General features: G+C 48.2%; 1 protein-coding gene across 1 annotated transcript; it reads left to right on the top strand.

Annotated features, from left to right (window-relative positions):
• On the top strand, positions 1 to 25,981 carry PLEKHO2 (pleckstrin homology domain containing O2). Its single transcript, XM_057375289.1, has 6 exons — positions 1 to 207; positions 4,787 to 4,936; positions 11,160 to 11,276; positions 18,144 to 18,248; positions 20,099 to 20,197; positions 22,506 to 25,981. The coding sequence occupies exons 1-6, from the start codon at positions 199 to 201 to the stop codon at positions 23,754 to 23,756; spliced, it is 1,731 nt and encodes a 576-aa protein (XP_057231272.1). The 5' UTR covers positions 1 to 198; the 3' UTR covers positions 23,757 to 25,981.
• Positions 25,982 to 27,253: the final 1,272 nt, after the last annotated feature.

Below are 27,253 nucleotides of genomic sequence, written 5' to 3'. Positions count from 1 at the left end.
CTCCTCGCTGGCAGCGCCGGAGCTGCCGGAAACCCGGCGGTGCTGCTGCTGCTGCCGCCGCTCCGGCTGCCCGACAAGTTGTTGTTGTTGCGGAGGGAGAGCGGCGGGGCCCGGGCCGGCAGCACGGCATGAGCGTCCGGCCGGAGCCCAGCGGGGCAGCGGGGCCGGCAGCGAGCCCCTGAGCGGTGCCCGGGAGCCATGGAGCGAGTGAGTGCGGGGCGGCAGCGGGACGGGAGCGGGACGGGAGCGGGGCGAGCCCGGGACAGCGAGACGGGACCCCCGTGCCGGGCGGGAGAGGCGCCTGCCGGGGCGGAGGGACCGCACCGCCACTTCGGGGGCTTTTTGGGGTGTTCGGCGGGACATCCCGGGGGACAGCGCAGGAGACGGCGGGGCGGGGGTTCCCCATCGCCGGCAGCCCCGGAGCGGCTCGGGCAGAGCCTGGGCACAGCATCCCCGCAGTCCCCGGGATGCTGGAGCCGGGAGGGGCTCGGGCAGAGCCTCGGCAGCGCATCCCCGCACTCCTCGGGATGCTGGAGCCGGGAGGGGCTCGGGCAGAGCCTGGGCACAGCATCCCCGCAGTCCCCGGGATGCTGGAGCCGGGAGGGGCTCGGGCAGAGCCTGGGCACAGCATCCCCGCAGTCCCCGGGATGCTGGAGCCGGGAGGGGCTCGGCCGGCACTGCCAGAGCCGGGCTCGTTCCACGCCTGTGGGGCCACCCCGAGTGACTCCGCTGGGGTGGTGTCCTGCCCTGCTGGAGCCCAGCCTGCCTCAGATCGCCAGCTTGGACATGTCTACGCACCTTCAGCCTTCTSCACTTCTGTTCTCCTCCTCCTCTCTGCTTGGGACGGGTTTAACTCGGAGAAGGGCAGTGGTGGTACTTCTGCACACGTAGGTTYTCTTGTCCATGGGATCCCACACCCCAATAATCCTTCTCTGTGAGATTGATTAAGATGCCACAAATTTGTTAGCAAGTTAAACAGGTCGTTTTTGCCCCTCGTCTGGCCACGCAATTATTCTGCTTCCTTTCCTTAGATGAGGTTTTGCTGCTCATGCACAAAGAAAGCTCCTGTTAGGATGGACTGCCGGAGGACTTCAGCCTCTGGTACATGCGATCCCTGTAGCTGTGGCTTGTCTCTCCCCCCTCACACCCCCTTATTTCAGCTCCCAAMATTCTGTGGCAAGAATGAAAGCTCTTTTAAAACAGCAGGGAGACGGCAAAGCGGCCCAAGTTGGTAGTGACTGAGAGTTGTTATTATCCGCTGGCATCCATGAAATTAATCCACAGCAGAGAAACTGCTTCCAGCTGGCAGCCGCCGGCCAAAGGGGCTTCGCACCTACCCCAGCACTGACTGACCCTCTCACCAGCTTTACTTTCTTAGTGATCCATGAATCCTCCAGGGATTGCTTGCAGAAGGGGTGTCAGAGACAGTTCCCCAAGTTGCACGTGGATCTGAGCAGTTTGTTTCCAGTGAGGCAGTTCTGCTCCAGCAGGCTGGGGAAAAGTGGCAGTGCTRACAGCCAGGTTTGGGAGATCATGTGGAGAGGGAGAAAAAGAGTGGAGGTGTGGGGATACAGGTTGTGTCCTGGGAGTTGTTCATCAGCGCCTTGGTAGAAAGGAGTGTGTGATAAGTGAGTGCTTGCTTGAAATGAAGTGGATGTAACTGGCTGAGGCACTTCTGTGCTCTGTGTAACTTTGAAAGCACCATCGTGATTCAGCTCTTGGGGGTTTGTTTTGTTGGAAGACATGAAGAGTATGTGGGTTTGTGGGCCTGTAAAATACAGGGCAGGGGAGAAAGAACTGCCTGATTGTTAAAGAAAAAGCCATCTTGTCTGATTTGGGTTCTCTGCTGAGCTGTAAAATGTGAGGCGAAACCAAGCTGAAGGAGTGGGACTCATGTTTCACTTSTAATGCCACCATGATATAAAATGCAGAGGTGGCCCCTATGGATTGGGTTTGGGAGCAATACCTTTGGCATGAGCCAGCACTGGGCTAACTCAGTTCTTCCTTCCTTTACACTGGCTCATTGGCTGATGTCAGGCAGGTTCTTCCCATGGATTTACCGCAGCATCAGGAATGAATCCAGCCCAAGAACATCCCAGGAAGGATATCTTAATATTTCTTTGAGAATGCTCCAATACAGCTGAGTTAACAGCAGCAGCTCATGTCTTTGTGTCATGGTCCCTTTCAATCTTGGAATGTCAGGCAGAGAACACAGGATAGGCACAATGCCCTGCTCCAGGTGCCGTTCCCTGGCCAACCTCTCCTTGCCAGTTCAGGGCAGGGCTGGCATAAAAACAATCTGCAAAAATGTTAGGCACCATCTCCAAGACTCTTCTTGCTTTTTCAGGAACAAACTGCCCAGTTGCATCAKCTGGGATTGTATGTTGTTAAGATGCAGGTGAGGGATTACCTGTCCCCCTCATGGGATGTGCTGGGGGAAGCTGCTGACCCAGAGCCCAGCAGCTCAGCATCCCATGGAGTGCAGGATCACACCCTCASATCTGCCTTGGAGCAGGGAGAAGGCAGCTCAGGTGACTCCTGTGCAGTGTGAGGGGCAGATCCCTCTGCTTGTGGCTGCTGAGACCAGCACTCYCCATTTCATTGCCCCTTCCCTTGCCTGAGCTGCTCAGTGGGGCTCRGAGTCACGGATTCTGTGTGTGGATGCTCCAAGGTGCTGGCACAGCAGCAAGTCCTGCCTGGTGCAGAGAATGCCCCGTGCATGGCTCCTGTCAGGCAGGGGTTCCAGCCAGGGCTCCTGGGTGATCCAGGGAGTTTCAAGGCAACACTTCAATGCCAAGGAGGGGAATTGCTGTCCCTGGAAGGCCAGAAAGCCAGACCCCAACCCAGCTCTGCCCTCTCTGTGCTTTGTGCAGAGGCGTCAGCATGAGCCCCAGTGCTGCTGGGGCAGGGTGTTTTTCAGAGGTAGACATTATGTWTGTGTCTTCACAGGGGATACTTTCATTTTAAAACCAGAGTAGTTTTCACACTGCAGAGCAGAGCACGGATAGACATATCTGCCATGTGACTTTAGCCTTTCTGCCAGGTGGGGGAAAAAACCCAGCAAAAATTCACCTGCCAAGCAAAAAAAAAAAAAGCCTTAAAGAGTAAAAACATTTTAGCAGTTGTTGGTCTGGACTCAGTTGAATAAACTGTTCATACAGTTACATCCATGCACAAGTGCTACGAGGGAGGTTAAAGTCCATGCCCAATTATCTAAAAATGACATCAAAAGGGTTCTCGATCAGGAAACCAGCAGGTCTATATTTGTGCAGGAAYTGATGTTTGCTGAAGTCGCAGATCTCAACTGAATACAACTTCCTGGCAACCTAAAAAGTCAAGTTTAAAAAAAAAAAAAMCAGCCTACGCAGTCCCTCTCATTTCCCGGAAAACTTTTTGATGCTCAGTCATCCTGTATTGTGGCTGTTTCAGATGAAGCTCAGTACATCTGAAATAACTGCTCCAAAARGCGCCAAAGTTGTTGCAGGTTTCAGTTATTACAGTTGTGTTACCTAAAAAACACAGTTTATTTGAGTTTCTTGTTCCCAGTCTGCACCCAAGACAACCTGCAATGCCCAGCCCCTTCCTGACCTTAGTCAAAATAAATGTGGCTGCATGGGGTGTTTAAGCTGTTTTTTCTTCTTTTCATGGATGCAAGCCCCCTCTTTGGAATGAGAGCTTACCCTGATGAAAGCTGCAGTCCAAGGGTGTGTTCAGTGGGAGTTTGGTGCATGAAAACAGATTCGTTAGCAAGGCTCTCCTCCAAATTTGTGAAGCTCGTCCGTACACACTTGCTCTGTTCTGGCTGTGGGAGTGTCCAGCTCTGACTCTGTTCCATGCACTTGGGATTTTCTCATGTTATGAAACAAGATGCCTGAGCTCCAGCCGGTGCAGTTTGTGCAGKGAGGGCCATTTTGGGATGTTTGGGGGCCTCTTCATACATCCTCATTTTGTGTGCTGGCTGTCTGCAGCAGGATTGCTGCTATTACATAAGGGGACATGGACAAAACTGAGTCTGGGGGACAGTGGGGTTCCTGGAGGAGGCTGGAGGRTTTGAGCTTGGCCTCTCCTGACAAGTCACAAGGCTGGTGAGGTGTTTGTGTAAGGGGATTTGGCTCAGTGAGGGATTCCCTTGCCTTGCTCCRGGGAAAGAGGCTTATTGAGGGATCCATGGGGTGTTGGAAACAGCAGGGTGCTCCCAGCTCCACAGGGATCCTGCCTTTTCACTCTGTCAGTGCACKGGAGAGGAGCAAGGCTCTCATCTGTTACCTGCTGGGAACATTTTAGTGCTGGGATGATGAAGTCCTGTCCCTCCTGCCACAGGAGYTGGTTTGAGGACAATGACCAAGCATAGACACCCAGAGGAGAAGCTTGCAGGAATGGCCTTGGGCTAAAATGTAAATGTTGCTACTGATGGCAGCAGAGTCCATCCTGCTGGGATACATCAGAAAGCTGGAGGAGCAAAGAGGAGAGGAGGTTGCACTTTTCCAGGATCACAAGTGAGCAAGGATTACCTCCCTAGAGAGGGAAGCAGAGCCCCTGGGGGAACAGAGGGGCAAGGTGAAATTGCTGCCATGCCAGCAGGATCACCAGGGATGGCTGGCTGGGGTCTGTGCCACTCCCCAGTCCTGTGGGAGCTGGTGGAATTTTCCTCTGGAAGATGCCAGTCTCCCATTGTGATCTGGTGGGGAGAGATCACGTTTGGTGTGTGCCAGAATTGTCTCTGGGCAGGCTTTCTGATAATGGAAAGTACTTTAGATGTAACTCCTTATCCCTTCTGTCCTTGCAGGATACAAAGGAAGGCTCAGAGAAASCAAAGTCTGCTCCAAGTGCAGAGAAGCATGGTTGGATTAAAAAAAGCAGCGGGGGCCTGCTGGGACTGTGGAAGGATCGTTACATCCAGCTACGGAAAACGCAGCTCGTGGTCTACGAGGACGAGGTATGGTCACAGCAAACGGCCTCGAGTGAGGGGCAGGAGCAGGGCCCTGGGGACACATCCATCTCCCTGTGTTCTTTACTCTTCCCTCCAGCCCATTCCTTTCAAAAGGCTTTTCCAGTTATCTCCAGGAAGGGWAAGAGCTGTAAAAGAGACGGCAGCTGCGTTTTTAAATATATTATATTTCATAAATAYTTTAGCCACTGAATATTTTGACAGAGTCATTGCCAAAACGAGGGGCAGGACATCCTGTGAGAAGGTGAACGGGGTAAAGCTTTGGGAGGAAGCAGGATATGTGCTGTGAGGTTTTGGCTTTTGAAGGATAAAAGTGATTGCAGCAGGCTGACTTCCCACCTTGAGGAGATGGCAGGCAMCCCTGCAGCTGTTTGGCACCCCTCAAGCAGCTCCAATTGTTGCCAGCCAGACTCTTCAGGGTTTCTTTTAGCCACTGAAGGATGCAGAGTGAGATTGTGAGTGCTTGCTGTCCTCCTTAAGCACGGACAGTCTGAATTTGGCTCATCTTTTCCCTTTACTTGAGCCAGTTCTGAGCAAGGCACCCCTGGGAGCCTTGTCCTGGACTTCCCTAGATAAACTGCSTGCCTGAAGTTCATGGCTGCACTTAGAGCTGTTTCCAGACAAATGAGGAATMAGAGCCAAGCCAAATCTGTCCTGCATTTTCAGGCGAGAAGAATGGAAAGTGCGGGGCTGGTCCTGCTCTGATGCAAAGGTGGCTCTTTCCTGAGTCAAGCCCCTTYTCCTGGGCTGGAAGCAGCTTCTGCAAGAGCTGAGTTTGCCCCACAAGTTAGAAATTACAGTGCAGAGCACAAGCTACAGCCAAGAGAGGCTTGAGATGAGGTGTGGGTAGGTCTGAGCCTTGTGTGTGCAGCAGGGTGGGGAACTGTGATCTGCACAACGTGCCTGTGAGTGTCTGGCCCAAGAGGATCTGGGTCATGTGTGGCCATCAGGATGATATAAAAGCAAAATCATGTAAAGCTTCATGTGCACTGTCAAGGGAAGAAGAATGGGGAAATGTTTTAGCAGCTGCATTGCTGCTGAACAGCAGTTTCGGCATCAACAGGCCTGACATTGAGTTCAGTTCTCTTTTTTTAAAAACATACTCTTGCCTAATAAAGAAGATTTGTTATAAACAGTTTAGGTTAAAGGGTATTACCTCTTCACTTGTGCTGTACACTTCTGCTCTTCCCAAATCCCAAGGCTTTCTGGTGTCATTTGTTCTTAGCTGTGAAATGTCATGGGGAGTGTGAGAATAATGACAGGAGAAGCCAATGTCAGGTGATGAGCGGCTCGAAAGGCAGGAAAAGCAGGGGGTTCTCTTCCCCAGAGGGATGCAGCCTGGTCCTGCAAACTGTTGRCTCTCTGTAGATCATTTCCCAGTGCCCTGGACACCTGTTGACTCCAGCTGAAGCTTCAGGAACTTGCAGATTCAAAATCTATAAACATGACGTCGGGTTTTTTTTAAAGGGCATGCCTTTAAAAACAAGATACATTGAGGCTCTCATTACCACAAGGGAAAAGGAGGCTTTTAAAGTAAGATTAATTTTCACAGAYATTCAGAAGAAGGAAAAATCCCAATCATTGAAAGGGTTATTTTATTATCTCAACAAGGAAAATGGCATTTGTAACAACCAGGCATAATGTTTTCTGGTAGCCTGCGGATTGTGGTAACATCCTGTAATAAATTGCATCTGTARGCTACAGTAGCTGCAAGGTCCCATTATTGTGAATAAGGGATCATGTTAATATCTATAGGCTATTAAACTGGCTTACAGTGAAGTCAAATGTCTTAGGAGAGGAAATTGCTGCAAAATTATCTGGTAGCACAATAGGATAACATGTGATTGTACAGACTTACTACGAGGAAACCAAAGGAAATGGCAATTTTCTGCACTCAGGAGGGGTCTTGTTGCCGCAGAATTGAGGCAGTTCATGTTTATTACTGTATTTATCTTCCTTTAATGTGAGTCAGGGCAGTGTGGCTGTCTCTGTCTTACAAATGAGGAACAAAGTTTTTGAGCTTTTGGGAAGGGCTGATGTCTAAGTAGAGTCTTTGTTGCAGTGTGCTGTGGTGGTTAGCGTTTCTGGAGCTCAAGGTGCAATTTTTCCCATTTGACCCTCTCCACATATCTGCTCTGTGTGACCCTGGAGAAGGACAGAGCATTCCAGACCATCCTCAGGCTGAAACATTTACAAAYGGGACTGTTCAGTGCTTGCTGAAAAGAATCGAGATAAAAACATCAACAGCAACAGAAGGCATCTCTCCTTATGTATCCTAAATTAGAGTTGGGTTAAACGGGAGGGAGGTCAGCTTCCATGTGGGCAGGAAGGTTTGGAGCTGAACATTTCAGCTGCTCCGAGCCCATCAGATTTCCAGGAACTGAGCTGTTGCCTTGCACTCAGTGTGCTTTTCTCAGTGCCCCCGTGTCCAGCTCTGCACAAGGACGTGCTGATGTTGCCTTTAGCAGTTGCYTCCCATGCAGGACACCCTGTTGATGCAGTGGCATGAGCCTGGCTGCACTTGCAGCTGAGCTTTAGGTGCAAAACAAGAGTGGAGGGGGCGGCCAGCACAAGATACAGGCAAGAACATTGTCCAGTGTTACTGGAAAGTACAGTCTGAGCTGCACACAAACATTGTACATCACCATCAGCAGCAATCTCCAGGAATGCGCTCCTGACCTGCCCTGGGAATGTGTTCCCATTCTGCATCTGCYAGTCAGGCTTTGGGTTTGGTTTAAAGCAGAGCCACCTCCTGAAGGCAAATGGCAAATGGCAAATGGCTCTTGTGTTACCTGGAGCAGATGGGCTGAGAGTCATCCCACAGGGCTTCAGGTTTCTGTCGGTGCATGGGGAAAGAAGTGAGATGGGTTTCTTGTTCTCTGCTGTGCCTGCATCTACAGCAYCCTGCATCTGTACCCTCACCTAAATAAAGACTCAGTTAAGCAAGATGTTTGTATGATATTACACACCCAAATGTCACGAGAGGAGGCACTGATGCAAATACAGGGTGCTTGGATCTCAAGCAACTGCTGTGCAGGTCCACAGAGAACAAAGCAGGTTATTTTGTAATGGTTTTTCTCGTCTTCTTGTCTCTGCATATTCTTGCCAGAATAAAAAAAACCTACAGAGAGCGTCTGAAGACCAGGCAATCCTATGTAGAGTGACCAGACAGATCAGTATTATCGCTTCATGGATAGAAAGCATCAGTCTTCAGTTTGGATTTTGTTGTCCTTTAAACAGTGCAGCTACTGCTTAGAGCTGTTTTCTTGTTGTTTTAGGGTTTCTTTGTAAGTGTATTTGACAGAGAAAGGTCTTCCTGTGTTCTAGAGATCAGAGGATCCACTTGATGTTCAATAGTTGGACATTTAACATCTGCTTTTTGTCCCTGATAAAGTGATAGCAAGTGATACACAAAAGTGATTTATTAAAACTTTGAGAACTTCAAATACAGAAATAAATTATTATTTCATGCCTAGATGTTTTACACTGAATGGAGGGTCTCAGCCCATGAGTGTGTGTCAGTGAGGAGGAGTTTGCTCTGAATTATACCTTCATATAAAAAAAAGGTTCCAGAAATACTTTTTCCCCACTTTTTATTAACTTTTTGTTAATGAAATTGTTTGCCAAGTGTGGTTTTTCAGCTAAGCACATGCATTAATGTGTCCAGGTGTTCGGTACTTTTCTTCTTAAGGGCCAAGCCAACAGACACAGATATGTTTATGCCAGAGGATCTGCTCCACAAAGAGTTAATGGAATAGTTTTTCTCTGCATTAAATAATGAATTTAGGGGTTGTGTACCAGGATTAAACTTGGGCGTGTGTCAGGGCAGTGCTCTGGAAGTGACCTTGTCTCTGCCTGGTGCTGAGTGTCCTCCAGGTCCCAGGAGGCTGAAGGGACCTGGGGACCTGCCTCAGGGTTGGGTCTTTCGTTCTTTATCTTAGCGGTGCAGGACAGACATAAAGGCTCTCTTTGTGACCCAGGTAGGCTCACAGAGAGGGGATGGCCCCTTGCCAAGGGTAAAACASAGACAAAAGCCCCATTCTGGTGCTCCCTGAACTCAGATGCTTTTCCTTTACCTCAGACATGGAGTTTTTATGTTTCTCTGGCTGCTTTCTTCCCTGCCCTGCCCTTCCCTTCCCTTCCCGAAGAGGATAACTCACTTGATGAGTTCAGATCCTGAGATGATGGAGCCATAGCCTGCACAGCCAAGGTGTCCCTAGCAGACAGCACCTGCATGTCCCTGTCCTCTCTGCCCTTGTTCCTGGCCAGCTCGCAGTCCCCACAGCCTCCCCAGGGAGAAGAGAGGCAGCTGCAAGGCAAGAGGCAATCTCATGGCAAAACCACATCTGTCCATGCTGCCAAATCCTCCTTGTTCCCCAGCCCAGTGCTTCACAGCCCTTAGTGAAGCTCCATGTGGGAAGTGGGAGCACAGCTTGCACGGGATCAGAGGAGAAGTTCCTGTCCCAGAGGCAGAAAGCACGGTGTGAACAAGGAGAGTGGCAGGGGCTCTGCTGGGGACAGAGCTGCTCTTGGGAGCAGGAGAATTGGGCTGGTGTYTGGTCAGAGCACGGCCCAGCTCTGCATCCTGAGCCCAGTGAAGAAGGAGCTGGAGCTGCACCGTGCGCCAGGGCTGTAACGTGGGCGGTCGTTCTCCCAGGGCCAGGATGAGATCACCCATCCCCGAGCCATGGATTCCTGACCTCACCCTTCTCTGTCATTTGCTGGCCGCGGAGGGGTTATTATTTCCATCCCTGTCCTTTTGCAGTGACATTGYGATACCAGGATTGCAGCAGGAGCCTTCCAAGGGCTCGGTAGCGTCAGCAGGATTTTATCGGCTGGGTTTTAGGTTTTGCCAGGATTAATCTGCTCCTCCTAGTATGCATTTTCCCAGTTCACATTCACCTACTCAGTGTTAAATGAAATAAACAGTAATGTCATTAAAATAATAAACCYAAATTAGATCCAGACGTCCCTCGGTGGCTCAGGACTTGCTCTGTGTACTGGCATTGGCTCTGCCGGGCCCCCATCCCCAGATAGGAGAGTTAAAAAAGCTGAAACACAGCCTGAGTTCTGCACAGCGACTTAAATGTCAAGTGGTAAAGGGAGGAAATTCCCCGCAGCCCACTTCCCTCTGAACTCTCCATTCCCTGCCTCCAGCCACGCAGCAGCTTCCTGGCTGCGACATGTTTCCTCATCCCACACCCCCTTCTCYGCTGCAGGAATTGCTAAACACAAACTCACACGGGCACAAGGAGCTGCCTCGGGAGCAGAGCCTGAGCTGGGGGTGGTTATGACCAGCGATTTTMATTCAGGATGGTACTGGAGAGGTTCCTGAGCCATGCTGACTGTAGCACTTCACTGGCAAGAGCTGCTCTGAGATTCTCACTGCTCATTTCTGCTTAGCAAAAGGGAGCTTTGGTCTCTGCTGGGCTACTGAGACATGAAGAATATTATCTGCCTGGAGTTACGCTGCGATTCCTATTAGGGATGGTGCTCTGCAGCTGAACCGAGCCACGCAGCACGTGTGGAATTTTAGTTATGTTACCRGCAGAAATGAGCCAAGATCGTGGCCGGCAGTCATCAGTGGAGATACTCCAGAGATAAATATTCCCCACTGAGATGCTGGCCCAGACGGTTTTGCTGGCTGTCCAGGGCTGTATTTCCAATCCTAAGCGTTCTGACAGCTCAGAGCGTGGCTGGAAGAGGGCTGTGTCCATCACACAYGGCTCCTGCTGACCCTTGTGATGTGAGGAGCAGCCTGCCCCAGCTCTTTGTGGCACCAGGGCTCCCCTCTTATCCCTGCCGTGCCTCAGGCTTCCTGAGGGGCTGCTTGGACCATCATGATGCTTGTGTCATCTTCCCTGCAAAAAAGCAGGATTACATCTCCTCCTTTCATTGTGGGGAGGAGGTGGTGTCACTTCTGGCTGCAGATCCCTGGCTGAGGCCACCAGCAATGGCAAAAGCTGGTGTTACTGTCCCCAGGCTGTTATTTGCTCAGCCACTCTGGACCACTAGRCGTGTAGCTTGAAGGCCAGGGTGTTTTCTTAGTGAGATGCCAGCCTGATTTATGGGGCTTGCTGTCTGCATGCAGGTCATTTTTAAGGCAGAGGAGCTTTTAGACAGATGCAAAGGGAAGACATGCAGAGTTTGATGGTCTGTGATTGATTTCAGTGCCTCCTATTCATAATAATGTTTCATTCCCTCTCTGCAGGATGAACAGAAGTGCATAGAAACAGTGGAACTGGAGAGTTATGACAAGTGCCAGGAGCTGCGTGCGCTACTAAAAAGGAAAAATCGTTTCATTTTAATTCGCTCCCCGGGTAAGAAGGTAGGATTGCCTTTCTCATCACCCTTAAGTGGACTAACTCCAAAGTGAGCTCCCAGCCAGCTGCACCCAGGGCAGATGAAAGGCTCTGAGACTGAGCTCCTTCACAGCTGTAGCTGTGAAAGGTCTGCAGTGTGTAAGAAGGAAAGCCACTGCTGTCTAGACTTCCATCTTGTCATGGGGAAAGGGTCTTCCTGTAGGAAGAATCCCTTGGCTTCTCCTTTCCCCTTCATGATTTAACATAATGAAGTATGAAGTCATTGTAGGCAGCAAGAAATGACCTCCCCTCTTCATTTTTTTCCTGCCTTGTAATCTTCTTTCTTCCAGTACTCCCTAACAAGTGGAGAATGACCATTCCCTGTGGTTCCTCCATGTCCTCTGAGCTCCTGTAGATGCTGCAGCTTTGCCCAAGTTCCAGTGAAATCAGTAATTCTGGTCCATGTACTGAGACAATTCCTGGAGCTGGAGYTATTGATTTGAGAAACTCCACTGCAAAATTACTTAGAGCCAAACAATTCCTCGGAGAAAAGATTTATTTTGCAGAATCTGTGAAACTCTACATCTGTAGCTTCCTGCACAGCATCTGGTTAGATCCAGAACCTAAAACCCAGGCTGGCATTGCAAAGAGACTRTTCATCCATCTGAGCACTGGGTGGATGCAAGGATACCGTGCTTYAYTTCCTATCTATATTCTTCACCACTSCATATCTCTGGAAGTTCTCCTTAGTTCCTACTTGCACGTTATCCATTTCAGCATCTTTATGGGCTGAGATGTTTCATTGTTGCTTTGGGGGGTCACACTTTGCCTTCTAATTTCAATGTGATTTTGTTTGCCTCAGAGTTCTAACTAAATCTCCCCMTGCAAATCTGAGAAGTTGTGAGGGACGAAACACATTCATTTCCGTAAGAACATGAACAGCCAAAAATACCAATTTGCTGCATTCCCCCATCTCCATTTTGTTTAAATAAATGGAGATTGTTTAGTCCTTGTTGTCACTGTTGCTTATCCTTTCACTCCAGTCACTTAGTGTTTATTCGTATAATAAGACCCCAGCTGAGTTCAGAGCACCATTGTGCTAAACTTCATTCCAAACAACAAAACAAGGACTGTCCTTCTCCAAAACCCTGGGCTAGTGAGCTCCTGCAGAGTGCTAGAGCCCAGAACACGTTAGGAAGGAGTTCTTCCCTGKGAGGGTGTGAGGCTGCCCAGAGAAGCTGTGGCTGCCCCATCCCTGAAGTGCACAAGACCAGATTGAAGCARYCTGCTCTAGTGGAAGGTGTCCCTGCCCATGGCAGGAGGGCTGGAACCAGATGTTTKTTGAGGTCTCTTCCAACCCAAAGCATTCTAGCCTTCTGTGATCCTAAGGGTGCACCCATTCCCTGGAGGCCAATAATAAATATCCTGTGTGCTCAGAGATGGGCAGCACAGTAGGGAAGAGGAATTATCTGCGAGTTTGTTACTGAGAGAAGTTTGTGTGATAGCTGCATATGTCTTTGCACTGCTCCATGAAKCAATTCAGGGTGAGACCTGTTCCTAAACTTCTTATTTCTTGCTATGAGAAAAATATGCCCAAACTGTGCCCAAAAGGGTAACTTCATCCTTTTGGCATGCTGGCAAGTTTACAGCCACSCTGTTTTTCATGCCACTGATTCAATGGAGACCTAGATAGAGGCTACTTTTTATAAGGCTCTTTTGGTGAAAGGAAGGGCTTTTATAAATGAAAAGTTCCCTGTTTGTAGCTCCCCTCCCGCCCTTGGTTTGGCTGGGAATCTGGTGAGGCTGTTGACACACAACATACTTTGGCAGATGCTAGCACAGGCTKCAATTAGGAGGCCAACATACACAACTGTCCTTCTTCTGTTTTGAAATCGCAGCTGTGGCGATATATATCAGTTAAACATTTTCCATTTGGGAGGCTTGCTGCCATCCACAGTTTAAAATCACCCTGGGAGCCAGCTTGCCAAGCCCTGCCACATCTTGCTAGGGTTTTTTTTTTTTTTTYCCACCCTCTCTCCTGAGCATAATTCTGAGGAATGAGTTTGAGGGACCTAGGAGCAAGCTAGGAAAGGCCATTTCTGTTTCAGTGCACAAATCCTGAATACAGGGAGCCTAGTTTAGTTGTAGGGGAATCCCAGTTTAAATCTTGCATGGGATATTTTTGAGCTGAGATGAATCAATCAGTTCAAACTACTCTGCAGCTGAAGTTGCACCTGAATAAATAATTTGTCTTGYTAGACACYGGTCGTTGAAGAATGTAGCCCAGATTCTGCTTGGCCTGTTCACAAGGATGACATTTTTGTTAAGCTGTGACAATATGAGCATGTCACACGCCTGCACTGGTATGGAACTGAAAGAAAGCTCTGCCCCTTGAGCTTCAATTCTTCAGTGAAGGAAGCTGGCAGTGTGCAAAAGCCCCGTTCTGCTTAGAAATCCCAAATGCTTCATTCCATCCACAACAATTAAATGAAAACTTTTGGATGCAGAGAGCTGGGCTTCTAAGAAAGGGCAGCAGCCTTGGCCCTGAGACTTTAAAATGTACTACTCACAGTGCAAAAAAGCAGTGCAAGTGATGCTCGGTGTAAACTCTGGAAATTACTGAGATTGGCACAAGTCTGGTATTCAGTGGATCTGAAAATCTTCAGCTGCAGGGAAGTATTAATATGGGGAAGAGGGTGGTAGGAAGGGAAAGTCCTTACTTTCCAAGCAGTCCAGCAGCTCCACACATGTCCTTGCACCTGTGGTCAGGGCTGGAAACTTCCATTGCTTATTTTTCCCTTCATCAGTTTTTGAGGTACCTGGAACTACCCTTCACGAGGGGCCCAGTCTGGAAGCTGCTCTAGAATGCAGTGAGGTTTGGAGGAATCTGCTCCTGGGGTCTGCCAGTCTGGCCAAGATGCTGCATTATTCTCAGGGATAACACAGCTTTCAGTTCATCTGCAGAAAACCACCAGAGTCCTCTGATAATCATCTCACAGAAMCATGGAATGCTCTGGGTTGGAAGGGACCTTAAAGATCMTCTGGTTCCARCTCCGCTGCCACAGGCAGGGAATCCCTTGGCTTCTCCTTTCCCCTTCATGATTTAACATAATGAAGTCATGAAGTCATTGTAGGCAGCAAGAAATGACCTCCCATCTGGCAGATAGACTCTGCTGCATTCATGGTAGTTTGAGATGTTTCTGACCCAGCTCTGCTCCAGCTTCTGCTGGAGGTGGCCACCCTGTACCAAAAGTCTGCAGAACGGAACAGATTCCCCCAACAGTTCACAAGCAATTCACAGTCCAGTTCAGCACAGCCCCACCAGGATTTGCACTGGAACAGGTCAGGACCAAGCACAGATTTCTGTCACCCAGCTCTGCAGCAGATCTGCAGAATTGATCAGCAAAGAAGAAGTGTTGGGAACAGTCTTATCCTGCAGCCACACTGCTCTCCAGAGCTTGCCTGTTAAATCATTTCATGCAGGTTCAACAGACTGAACACTGCTCTTTCCTGGAAAGCAGGCTCAGCACAGCCATCAGCCTGTCAGTGCTTGAGGASACTGATGTCTCAGGGAAGACAAGGAGCAATTTGAGAGCCAGTGGCCGCTGCTGTCACGGCAGTGATCTGCTGGGAGCTCTTGTTGTGTGACATCTCAGCAGTGATTCAGCAGGAGCTGTGCTGTGCTCTCAGGAACTGTCAGTAAATTGTGCATTCGTGGCTTGCAATGGTCACTAGGTTTGGCCATGACAGCTTTTTCTGGCACTCCAGCCTGTTGTTTAGGGCATGACTCAGTCTCAGCTGGCTTAGCAAGAAGGAGTGCAAATGTGTTCCCCTGCCCCTGCCCTCTCACAGTGCTGTCACTGACTCTCTGCCTTAAATTCCTGCTGGAGAACAGACCCTGCTTAATGTTTAGTAGGAAATATCCATCTTTAGATGCATCTGCTGGTATCTGTAAATACTTAAATGAGTAAAATACAGACARGATAAATTCATTTGTTCCTTGTTTGTTGAGATCCTGGTAGTCTCAGAGTAGTGTGCAGTCCCAGTGACAGGCAGCTCCTTCCTGCCTCTCGGCTGCAGCTTTCCTGCTTTGCAGAGAGCTCCCATCCCAGTTTGGGTTCACCTCCTCCCCCAGTGCCTTGGCCRAGGACAGGAGCCACAGATGGATGCAGACAGACCAGGACTGCAGGGCAGCACAGAGGCTGTGGCTGGCAACAGCCCGAGCGTGAGTCTCAGAGCCCTGGCAGCCCGACTCTGCCTTGGTGTCTGGGGGTGTTTTATGAAAAGGAAAAAAAATTCTAAGMTACCTGGGCACTGGGAGGTGCCTGCTCCTCTGTGTGACAGCCCCAGGGAGATGTGCAAGCAGGGAGCAGGACTGCAGCAACGTGAGGCTGGCATTGCCATGGCAAGAGAGCAGGGTGCCACTGTGCTGCTCATCCTCCCTCACCCAGCTCCCTTCCACTGCCACCTTCCACCAGTCCCTTTCTCTCACCATCCATTGGATCTGCATTTGCATGCCAGAGGGACATCTCAGCTTCTCATTAACGAGGAACCACCCCCGTGCCCCGAGATCTGCTCTGCTCTGCCACAGAGCTGCTGACACCAGTGCTTAGTCAGTCTGGGAGGCTTTATTTGGAATGAGGCACAGAAAGTGGCATTGGAAGAGGAAGCTTCAAGTGAGTTAGGAATCCTTCCCCTGAACAACATGTACAGAGATTTGTAAACCCTGGTATGGGCTGCCAGGTCTTTGCCAGGCAGTGCAGCAGCTCAGCTGCTCACAAGTAGGGCTTTCTCATAAGCTTTTATAATCACAAAGCTTTGGGGCAAAATCGTTTCCAAACAAAAAAAGTTTTTAAGCACACACAAAACCAGGCCAGCTAGGACTAAAACAAAATCTGGCTGTTGCTCTAGTTTGGAGCCTTGCCTTCCCTTAGGTTCCTGGTTAGCATGGCCCTTCTGCATCCCAGACAAAGGGCTCTTTTTGCAGAGAGCTGTGGGTCAGGCCCCAACCTCCCCTCTGAGCTCTGGGAAGGCATGTGGTCCCTTCACCTTACGTGCAAAATGATTGAATAAAGAACTTTTCCCCARATTAACTGCCTGCTTGCCATGCTGGTTGTGACTGTCTAGCACTTGATAGCTGTGATGTAAATCCATGGCATTGACATGAGAAATAAATACAGAAAGTAAGAACAGTTGGTTTCAAGAGTGGGTGTAAGGAGATCAGGCTTTAGTTCTGCAGAATTTCTGATGGTCCCTTCACCCAGAACAGTTGCTGCTTTGTTGTGCCATGAACAGGGAGCTGCTAAGAGCACTCGACTGTCAGTCACCATTAGCTTTGTCTCTYTTATTTAATATAGTCCCTGTTTTATACAGACAGTGCTGTGATTTTGGAATGTGGGGCCTCATTTAGTAAAAAGCTGAGGCTATAACTGCTCTTGAAAGCAATGGGAAGGTACAGAGTACCTATAGTAAGTTAAATACCCACAAAAAACTATTCCAAATGAGAACCCCATGAGGCTGTGTTTTGAACAAGCCTCTCTGTGGCTCACTTGCCCAGCTGTAAGAGGGGGACAATTTCAGTTAYTCTGAAAAAGAATTTGTGAAGCCCCCCAGATACTGTAGTGATAAGCAGAAAAGAAACAAATGCTGTCAAGGGAATCAGTAATTCTGTTTTCAGGGCAGGGCTGGAGCAGAGTGAAATCAATAAGACACATTGACCCAGGAGGATAAAACACATGATGGAATAACTGAGTAAGAAGTGCCACCCTGTTGTCAGGGACGGTGCTAGGAGGAACACTCACAGCAGGCTGACATCCCTGCAGTCCAGAAACACTGGGAGTGTCTAATTTTTAAGTGTTTGATTTTGCAACGTTGCTGATGTCCTTTAGCACAGGAGTATTCCTGCATGCCTGTGCAGTGTGGATYAGGGCACTACATGGAGCTTTTTGGATGCCAGCTGCTGTGCCATGGAGCCATGTGTGATGTGAGGATGATATTTCTCTCACCTGAGGTGCACTCTGGGGCAGTGCTGGTGAGGTGCTCAGAGAAAACAGCAGCCAAGTAAATAACACCCTGCCTGTTGTCCCAGCTGGAGTCAAGAAGAGTTTGGAAAAGCACAGAGCAGTGCCATGGGGCTGTCCTGAAGGAAGGGAAGATCTGTCTGGCTGGAGGATAGGCCATACAATTACCCATCCTCCCTCCTTATTTGTGACCCACACTTCCTGCCAGCTCCCTCTCATATGGCCAGCTCTTCCCTTCTCCTTAGGACAGCTCTTCACACCTCAGAGAATGCACGTCTGCAGCACTCATTGCTGGATTTCATTTGCAAACAGAAAAAGATRCGGTGAATTTTTGCACTTAGGTTGCTCTTATGCCTCATGGTGTCCATGTTCAGCTGGGTCAGGGTTAGTGCAGCCCATGTCAGTGCCCCACATTCCCGTATCAGTTCTGTTTGCAGAGGAACAGGAACAGGGAAGCAGGCAGAGCCCACTGCATGCAGCCTCCCCATTCCTTGTCATCTGGGGGAAGTGAGAGACAAAGTGTTTTACTCCATCTCAACCAGCCAAGATGACTTGGACTTTTAGTCTGACTCTAAACAGTGTGACCATTTGCTGTACAACTYACTGCTGCTCCAACAGCTATTCCAAGTGTTTTGCAGAAGGAAGAAACTTACTTTTTTACTACTGTACTTACTAGTTACCAAAATAAAACTAAAGCAACAAACTGTCCAGCATAACAAAATCCTGTTGATGGGAGCTATGCCAAAGCACAAAGGAATCTGTAGTTTAAACACAGGCTAGAACTGGATGTTACATAGAAACTGAAGTGATTCAGAGGTACCTCTGGTCCTGACAAGGAATGCTCAGGCAAAAAWTGTCTGTCTGCTCTTGCAGGTTCATGACATCAAATTTCAAGCTCCATCCTTGGAAGAGAAGGAATCGTGGATAAAAGCTCTTAATGAAGGGATCAATAGAGGCAAAAAYAAAGTATTTGATGAGGTAAGAACCAGTTTTCAAACTCCTGTATTTCTGTGTCGGTTCTCATTCATGGCTCCTTTAGCTAAAAGCAGAACTTCCCTGAGTCACTGTTCTCCCCATCCTTTCTGCAYGCCAGCCATGGTCCAAGGAAAGAGAAAGATGGTGTGCAAGACAGGGCAGGTTCCTTCTCTTCTGAGCTTGGATCAGAGGATTTGTGGGAGTTCCCAGTCCCAATGCAAGGCACTGGTGCAGRGAAGAACTGCAATGCTGGGTTGTGTTAATAACTGAGATGCAGCCTGGAGAGACTCATCTTCCCCATGCTGCCATGGTCCTCAGCACCAAGCAGCCTGGAAATGGAGGTGTTTGGTAGGATATAGCCGAGTCTTCAGCACTGGAAAAATCTGMAGTGACTCAGTCCAGCAGCTRCTCCGCCTGCAGTCTGGGGAGAAGTCTGGTGGAAAGTTTCTCCATGGCCCTGGTCAAACCTGCCTGCCTCTCAGCTGGCCCCAGCACACCTGCACTTCCAAAATCTCCTCTCATCCTGCTGCACAGAAGGAAGGATGAAAATTGCACAACCTAGAGCTTGTTTAACCTTGCCCTACTCCCTCTTAGTTGATCCCTGAGCTAAACCAAAGGACCAGCATCTCTTCTGCAGTTCTTTCAGCAACTGAAAGGAAGTGAACAAAACCACCACCACGGGAATGACACAAGAAGAAACACGCAGGGTAAAGAGGGACAAAGCTGTTAGCAWGATCTGTTTAGCAAAGGAAACCAAAGCAACGAGTAAAAGTTTTGAGAAAAGGGACAAGTGAAGTAGATCCAGTGCTAGAGGTGGGAACTCTGAGAGGCTGGACTTTGCTTTCATTCAGCAGAGGGCAAAGAATACGGGCACAGTGGGCAGTGAACTCTGCACACCCTTCAGCAGCACAGCAAGGTGGGATCTCAGATCACCTCCCTGCCCTGTGACCTGGGSTTATTCTCCTTACAGAGGGAGCCAGCCTCTAATTCTCATTCATTCCATTGAGGATCAAACCTCAGATTTAAAGTGTTYCCACATAGGCCAGGCACAGGCTATTGGGTCAAACCCTCAGCTGGCTTGGATTATCTGTTCTCCCCTGAAGGAGCTGTGAAACCACTCTGCCAYACCAGCCATTTTTCTCTTTAAATCRCYATTTCACCCTTGCCAGCTTTSCTACTGTACAAASTCGTGGTAGCAAGGACACACAGATATTTCAGTGTCCCTGGTCAGTGGTGCTGCCCCTCCATGTGCAGCAGACTCCAGCGTGGCTGGGTGGTCACAGCAAAGAGAAATACCTGTCAGGGCACTGGGACCTCCCTTCCTACACGTGTGGGGCAGTAGATTTCTCATCTGATTCCAGGAAGTAAATTTGTTAATTCAGCTGGAGTTGCAATTAATCCAGGTCACTGCTCACACCTTCTCCTCAGCATCCTGCAGTCATTAGAGCTGTGGAAGGGAAGTGCTGCTGATACAGTTCACAGTCAGGTCACCATTATTAATGAGCTTTCACCTCTGAGATTGAAACAGCATTTTTGGTGCTGTGTTCTGCCACATGCAGGAGCTGGTCCAAGCACAGGGTGCAGTGAGGACAAAGCTCCTTGTGTCCTTCCCTCCCTGCCCCTTATGTGGAGGGAAGTTTAGCCATTGCAAACCTYTGAGATCTTAAAAATCCATCACATCCATGCAGGGCTTTGCAGGCAGGCTGTGACTGAGCTCTGAGGTGAAGACTGGTGGTGAAATGTCTCCAAATGCTTCAACACTTCAGGTGTGACAGTGACAACTTTACAGACATACCTTGACAAATTAATGACCCTCCTCCTTTTTTGTTTTCTTCCTCTTCCAACTGTTAAAGGTGAAAGTGGATGAGAGCCTTTCACTGGACCATGTAACTCGGGACAGAGTGAAGGTGTCCCACGGACGCAGGCCACCCACAAGAAGTCACCTGAAGGAGGTAAGTGCACTCTGTTGGAGTGAGGCATCCTACCAGGTGGGATCACTGAGAGCTGCTCCTTCCTCCCAGGTACCAAACCCCAGAGAAAACCCCAGGTAGGGACAGCCCTGGGAWATCTAACCAGGGAAACAACTTCCTCCAGGAGAGGTGGTGCCAGCACCTCTCTAATGAAGCTTCGGGTTCCCATAGATCTCTGTCTGCTGCAACAGGTTACCATCTATTTAGCTTTTCATAACTCACAAGCTGCTTCACCATCTGCTCAGAACCATTAGTGTTTCATTTTCATCACAAGAGACCGAAGCACTTTTATTTATTTCCTAAAATGTGATGATTTTGTAACCACAGTGGTCTGAGGGTGGAAGAACTGCATGGTCCATGGGGAGTAGCCATATTTTTATTAAGCTAGCCAGAGAAAGCAGATGAGCTTGTAAGCCCTTCCCTAGGTCTGAAACAGAATACATTATTCTCCCAGCAGTTTTATAGATTAACCTGTCTACTTTTAACTGATTTTCTGGGTCTGCCACTTAAAAAAAAAAAAACCAAACAAAACTAGAAAAAATGTAAAATAAACCTGCATTTCGTTTCCAGGGGAGAGGTTCTCACTAATGTTTGATTCCTGTGATTTATGAAAAAGTTTCTACAGACAGATTGATATTTTAGCAAAGCATGAATCTCAAGCAAGGAAGGTTTTTAAATCAAACCTTCTTTCTTCAAACTTCCAAGACTCAGACTTATGTGCCTGCACAACACTCAGATGACCCTTGTGCAGAAAATGAGATGCCTTGAGACTTTTTACTTTGCATAGAAATGGAGGGAGAGTGTCTCTTGCAGAGAAATGCATGAGAATGAATCATAGATTCCCATCCTCCAGAAAACCRCAGAAGAAAACATGACAAAAGTCACAGCAACAATGAAGTGTGGATTCTGTTGCCTAATACGGGTTCAGTGAGATAGGAAGCCCTTCCCCAGGCACTAAAAACATCTCTCTTCCCTATCACTGTTTTCGTGAGATACCTCTGAGGTTGATACCTGTAAAACTTCTCACCCTCAGCCAAAATCAGGAGAAACTGGCTTACAAATTCAGAAGCAGGAATGAGGGGAGAGAGCCTGCAGAAAGATGTGTATCATGGCTGCTGGCTGCAGATTCCTGGAGGAAATGGCAGGAACATTGATTTGCAGTGTTCAAAGCAGGCCAGGTGAGGATGGGTCAGGGCCAAGCTGCCAGGATGCAGCTTGCCTCCATCTCTCTGATGAACTGGAAAGGCAAAGAAAGGCTTGAAGTAAACTCCACACTACAGAGCCTGGCCCTGGCTGCAGCTATGCCTCCCTGTGGTTTTGGGTTCCCTCACAAAGGAACTGTCACCGCTTTTCTCCCTGAGGGGCTCTGAGCTTTCACGCTGCAATGTCTTTGCTAAGTCCATCCTTTTTAGGAAAACCTCCCTACTACAAAGATTTGCACACAGCCTGTGGTCTGAAGGAGGTCTAACCAGCTGAGGCTTGACCCTGGTAAGCAGGGATGACATCAGGTTGGAAGAAGCAGAAGGCAACACGAGTACAATAGTGTCCCTGCCCGAGCAATCTGAAGATGAACTTGGTTTATGACAAGCTCAAAAGCAGAAAAGTGAGCATTTGGGGAGGCATATTGTAAATGAAAGGGGATTCCGCTACCACAGGATAAAGAATAAAAATAAGACAGAGCTTAACAMTAGCACCCACAGGAAAACCAAGAAGTAAGGTTAAAAACAGCTTTAAGACGTTCTTATCAAAGGAAGTAGTAAAATAAATTTTGTGCTTTTGTTAGAATCAAGGGATGGTTTGGGTTGGAAGGGACCTTAAAAATCATCRTCTTCTCCTGCCAGGGCAGACAACCTTTCACCAGACCATGTTACTCAAAATCCTTTACAGCCTTGCCTTGAGCACTCCAGGGTCAGGGAGTCCACAGCCTCTCTGGGCAACCTGTGCYAGGGCCTCACCACCCTTACAGTGAAGAATTTCTTCAAAATATCTAAACTAAATCTACCCTCTTTCAGCTTAAGGCCATTTTTCTTGTCCTATCACTCCATGCCCTTGTGAAAAGTCCCTCTCCAGCTCTCCTGGAAGCCCCCTTTARGCACTGAAGGGGCTCTAAGGTCTCCCTGAAGCCTTCTCTTCTCCAGGCTGAACAGCCCCAACTCTCTCAGCTTGAAGCAGCAACCCCTCATTTGCCATGCTGGTTGTGTTGGTTATGTATTTCAGCTTGAAGCTGAAGGATGTAGCACAAGGATTGATGATAGGATAGATATTGACAGCTTTCTCTCTTGTGTTTCAGGCTGCCAAGTGTACATCAGATGGTATCCTGCGACTAGATCTGGATATAGTAGACAATGGACCACCAACCTTTGATTCCACTGTCAGCGAAGGTGACAATGAACCACCTCAGAAAGAAACTCCAAAGCCACCTATGCCACCTACAAAACCCACTGGCACAAAAGAAAACCAAGAGGCAGAGAACAATGTTCCTGACCAGGAACATAAAAAACCTCTGTCTCCTCCGTTGCCTCCAGATAAGAAGCTTAAGGAAGGCATCACATCAAAGGACAGTGTAAATGCCAAGGAAGAGGACTCTCCAARTCCAGAGGAGAATGTGGAAGAATCCCAAGCACCAAGTGAGGAGAACAAGGAGAACCTTGCTGAGGTCAGCAACAGGGTTATATCAAAAGCTCCAATTCCACTTCCTAAGAATGTGCCGGACAAGCTGAAAGTAGCTTGGGACCARCCAACCATTGAACCTAAAAAGACAGAAGACTTGGAATCATCAGGAGATGACGGCAAAGACAACCTGCCTGAGATTGCTGCTGCAGATGTCACAAAGCCTCCTGTTCCTCCSAAGGCTTTGTCAGAGACAAAGAGACAAACACTGCTTGCCACAGGGAACTCCAGCCATGGTGACCTGGAAGCTGGGCTCTGGGAAGAGCAGGAGTCTGGCAGCTCCAAGCCCCCGGTGAATGGGATCACAGCCAGCGAGGCAGCAGAGTTCACATCCCTGACAGCTGGAACAGAAGAAGGAAATGGGAGAACCGCTGCTGAGAAGGAACAGAAAACTTCAACAGAAGAGGCAGAGACTTCCTCAGCTACAGAAACAGACTGGGAGATTGTAAAGGCAACTCTTGAGAAGAAAGATTCTACAGAAAACACTTCAGGYCTCAAACTTCGCTCTTCTTCTCTGGGAGACTTGCTCTCTGATTCCAAAAATAAACAGAGAGCACTTCCAGGCCAGGGTTTCCCGAAGGATTCCCATCAATGCTTAGCTAAAATGGAGGAGAAAGTTGCTAATGAAAGGGAAAAGGCAGAAAAGCTTCTGCAGAAAGTTTTACGTGAAGGGTTGGAACAAGCCCAGGAGGGAAACAGACCCCCAGTGATGGCAGAGACGTTGCTCAATGAGGCAGTAGAACAACTTCGGCAAGCTACACAAGTTTTGCAAGAAATCAAAGGTCTTGGAGAACTGAAAAAAGAAGCAACACAGAAACAGAAAGAAAAGCAAAAGGATCTAGTGACTCTTTATAGGAGAAGTGCTCCCTGACACACTCTGCAGAGACTTCTTTCCCAAAATCAAAGCTAAACATYTGCATTTATGATCTGTACCATTGCTAGGCCAGTGTTCAAAGGTGGTGTTTTGCTGTGCACACACCATGTCTGTGGGACAGAATTGAGCTTTCAGTTATAGCATCTTTCTTTCTTCATGTTGTACATACCAGTCTGGYTCTAATCCTCTTAGCACAGCAGAAGGTTACAGGACAGTGAACAGTTTCAAAAATGTGAATGCTCTTTTAAGGATTCTGTCCAAAATCTTTTCAATGGATCAGGCCTTAAAAAGTACTGGTAATCAGACCAAGCCAGATTTTTTGAAAGGAGCAGAATGGCTATTCTAGCAAAAGCCCCTGTCTCTCTGTATTTACAAACAAGCAAATACCAGATTACACTGGCACTTACCTGGTTTTCCCATTTAAATCATTTAAGGATCAATGTAGTCAGTGTTTGTTCGCTTACTGGCACTGTTTCCCAGACCACCTGGCCCAGTGACATCTAGGAATGTAAAGATAAATGGTTTAATCTTCTCCAAAGATACTCATAAAACCACATCCACAGTTAAAAAGTGACCGCACACAGAGACAAACCAAACGGGCCAGTTCCTGACTCCAAGCAGTCCCTGATATGGAGCAGCTGCATGAAGGCATTCTGAGGCTGGCTCTGCAGAGTTTTAGGTGTGCTAAGCACTGAGTAACTGAACACAAGTCTCAAAGCATCATTGCCAGGCAAGTATTGATTGTTCCTCCTTTGTTAATAGTGAAATTGAGGTTACATTTGGCCTGTGAAGGTGTCTGCTGCCAGCTCAACATGTTTATTGCTGAGGACCGTACCTATCTGGTAACTCTGAATTTCCTCAGCATTGTTAGGAACAAACAGCCAGGCATTTGGAGAACTTGTGTGCAGGAGATCCCCAGGTGCTTCCTAGAAGAGCTGTCACTAAGAAGCTTTGGGGATGAGTGTTTCCTTAGTGTTGTCTGGGGATGGAACTGATGGGAGCGTGCACATCAAGCAGTGGCTCTGGATGAGATCCCCCTCCCCACTGAACACCTCGCTTGGCTTTGGTAGTCATTCCCCTCTCAGGACAGCCATAGATGTCATATGAGAGTTCAGTTGTTATTCTGTCAGGTGGAGAGTTCCACATAGTCAAACACTCAGAGCTCAGGTGCCAAAAAGCTGTGCTTTGAGACAAAAAAATTCCAGTTTCCTAAGCCCACCCTGAGGCACACAGCCTGGAGCAAACCCTGGATCTGTGCTATTTGCTGCTGTAGGTTCAATGTGAACTATGGGTCATATTCACCTTTCCAGACACACTTAGGACAAGGGCTAAGAACACAGACAATATTCAGTGCCTCTCTGCTATCGAAATGTATTTTTCTGCATGTGCACTTTTGTTTACCGAACACTGTGTGGTGTGAATGTGAGCTGTCAGAACCTGGTGTGCACTGGAAGTCGAGGGACATCAGCTCCAGAGAGCAGGCAGGCTTTTGCAAGATACAGTTCCATAACAAGAGAAAAATGGGGGAAAACCCAGTTCACACTAACAGAATTATACACAAACCAGGGGAAACTCTGGGTACAGAGTTCATATCCCAAAGCTGAAGCCAGTCCTAAACTTCAGGACAGGCAAATCAAGCCTGGAATCGAAATCCAGGAGAATGACAACAGCTTATGGGGTAGCTCAGTCCCCTAATTTATATACAGATTTTGCTTTTGCTCTCCCCAGTGTTTTCTTGTGGCAGTGTGTTCTGTGGATACTCGTCTGGCAAAGCACTGCTGACAWTACCCAGACATCCCTCTTTGTTACACCCAAGCCTACAGGATGTGCTCATATTTACTGTATATTTTTATATTATGCTCAATATTCTAATGAATAAATGTCTGACATTTTACTGAATACCTGTCAGTAGGGATCCTAACAGATAAATACACTATACCTGTTAGGAAACGGGCAAATAACATCATTTTACAAGCTACAGCTAATTACTGTATATGCTGTACTAACAGATCCTACTAGATTTGTATTATGTCTTGTAAATAGGTATAACTTAAGTGAAATYTCTGTATCACCCAGTAACTTTACTGCTGCCAATGCTATTTTAGAGACTCTTGGTTTTAACTATTTTTTCTAATAGGTTTAGCAGTTTCATCCTAAAAATCCAGCCTTCTATGACAACTCCTATCTTCAACACATATCCTGCCACCATGCACTTTTTTTTTTTTTAAATCTTCCTTTAAACACACATTTAAACTTGCATCTAATTCCTGGCTGCACTAAGGCTGGGGTTTTTTGTGCCTGAAAACCCTCTGGGCTTGGAGTGCTGGGGTGTGAATGTGTTTTGGGCTGTGCCACCAGTTGACATGTCTGTGACAGGAAGGAAGTGAGTTTGCAAGTGAGCGAGTGTGGATGACGATCTGAAAAGCAGCTGCTGCAGCCCGTGGAAAGGCAGCACTTTTGTCTCCTGCTTGTAAAGAGCTTTGAGATTTGGCAATAAAASCTCCTTTTAAAAATCTGCTGTTTCAGAGCTGTTTGTCCCAAAGTGGAGCGAGGAAGCAGCACCAGCAGCAGCACATTCAGGCTTTGCTCTGGAGCAGGGAATGCTGCACAGGCTGTGGTCAGGCTGAGCTGAGCTTGCTGCTGTGCTAACCACAAGACAGGAGGAAGGAGAAGCKCTGGGGGCTGCAGCTGGCACAGAGCTGGAGCTGCTGCTGCACACAGAGCCATTCCTGCCCCATCCCTGCCTGCCAGCTGGGCTGCCCAGGCCAGAAAGCATGGCCGAGGCCAGGATCTCTGTGCAAAGCAGTGGCAAACATCACCTCACCCTCCAGCAGAGCTGCTGGGCTGCTCTTAATGCCTTCATGTGGATTTGCTGGTGTAACAGAAGATGGAGCCCACTCAGCACTTGTTCCCCGGGTGGTGAGCAACACCAGAGCCTTGTTCTTCTCAGATGCCAGGAAGCTGCAGCAAAAGAAGGAGGKAGTATCACAGTGTCTGCTTCCTTTCTGCAAAAACYGGTCASAAATTGGTCAGTAGGTTCAAAAGTKATGAGGAAGSAGGGAAAAGAGTGCAARTATAYGTGYCATCCTGTTGCACAATAAGAACATTCATTTGGGTAAAAAATTGTGGTTAGCAAACTGCCTAATCCCTTGTTGGGAAGGGTCTGTTCCTCAAAGGAATCTCCAAGACAGGGTGATTTCTACAGATWCGCTGTAAAGAAAGGCACTGGCTTCTCTCATTAAGAAAACACACAACACATCATATTTCAGGCTTAAATTTGTGTTGGTAAGGACAGGAAGTATCCAGCACTCTGTGAAACAATAAAAAATGTAAAAAAAAAATGCAGAAGAAAGCATATATCATATTAGGAAATGAATAATTTCCCTGACTTGCTCTTAAGTCAATGGATAGTCATGGGTTACCAGTTCGAAGAGACTGTCTTGTGCAACAGACTCTGAAATAGATAATTTAGGTCCTGGATTCCTTACTGAGAT

Source organism: Malurus melanocephalus, unplaced genomic scaffold (genome assembly GCF_030028575.1).
Source record: "Malurus melanocephalus ecotype Western Australia unplaced genomic scaffold, MMel_1.1 scaffold_244, whole genome shotgun sequence".
In the NCBI taxonomy this organism is placed as follows: Eukaryota; Metazoa; Chordata; class Aves; order Passeriformes; family Maluridae; genus Malurus; species Malurus melanocephalus.
The sequence above is the reverse complement of the archived record's forward strand: the minus strand, read 5'-3'. Positions and strand labels throughout refer to the sequence as shown.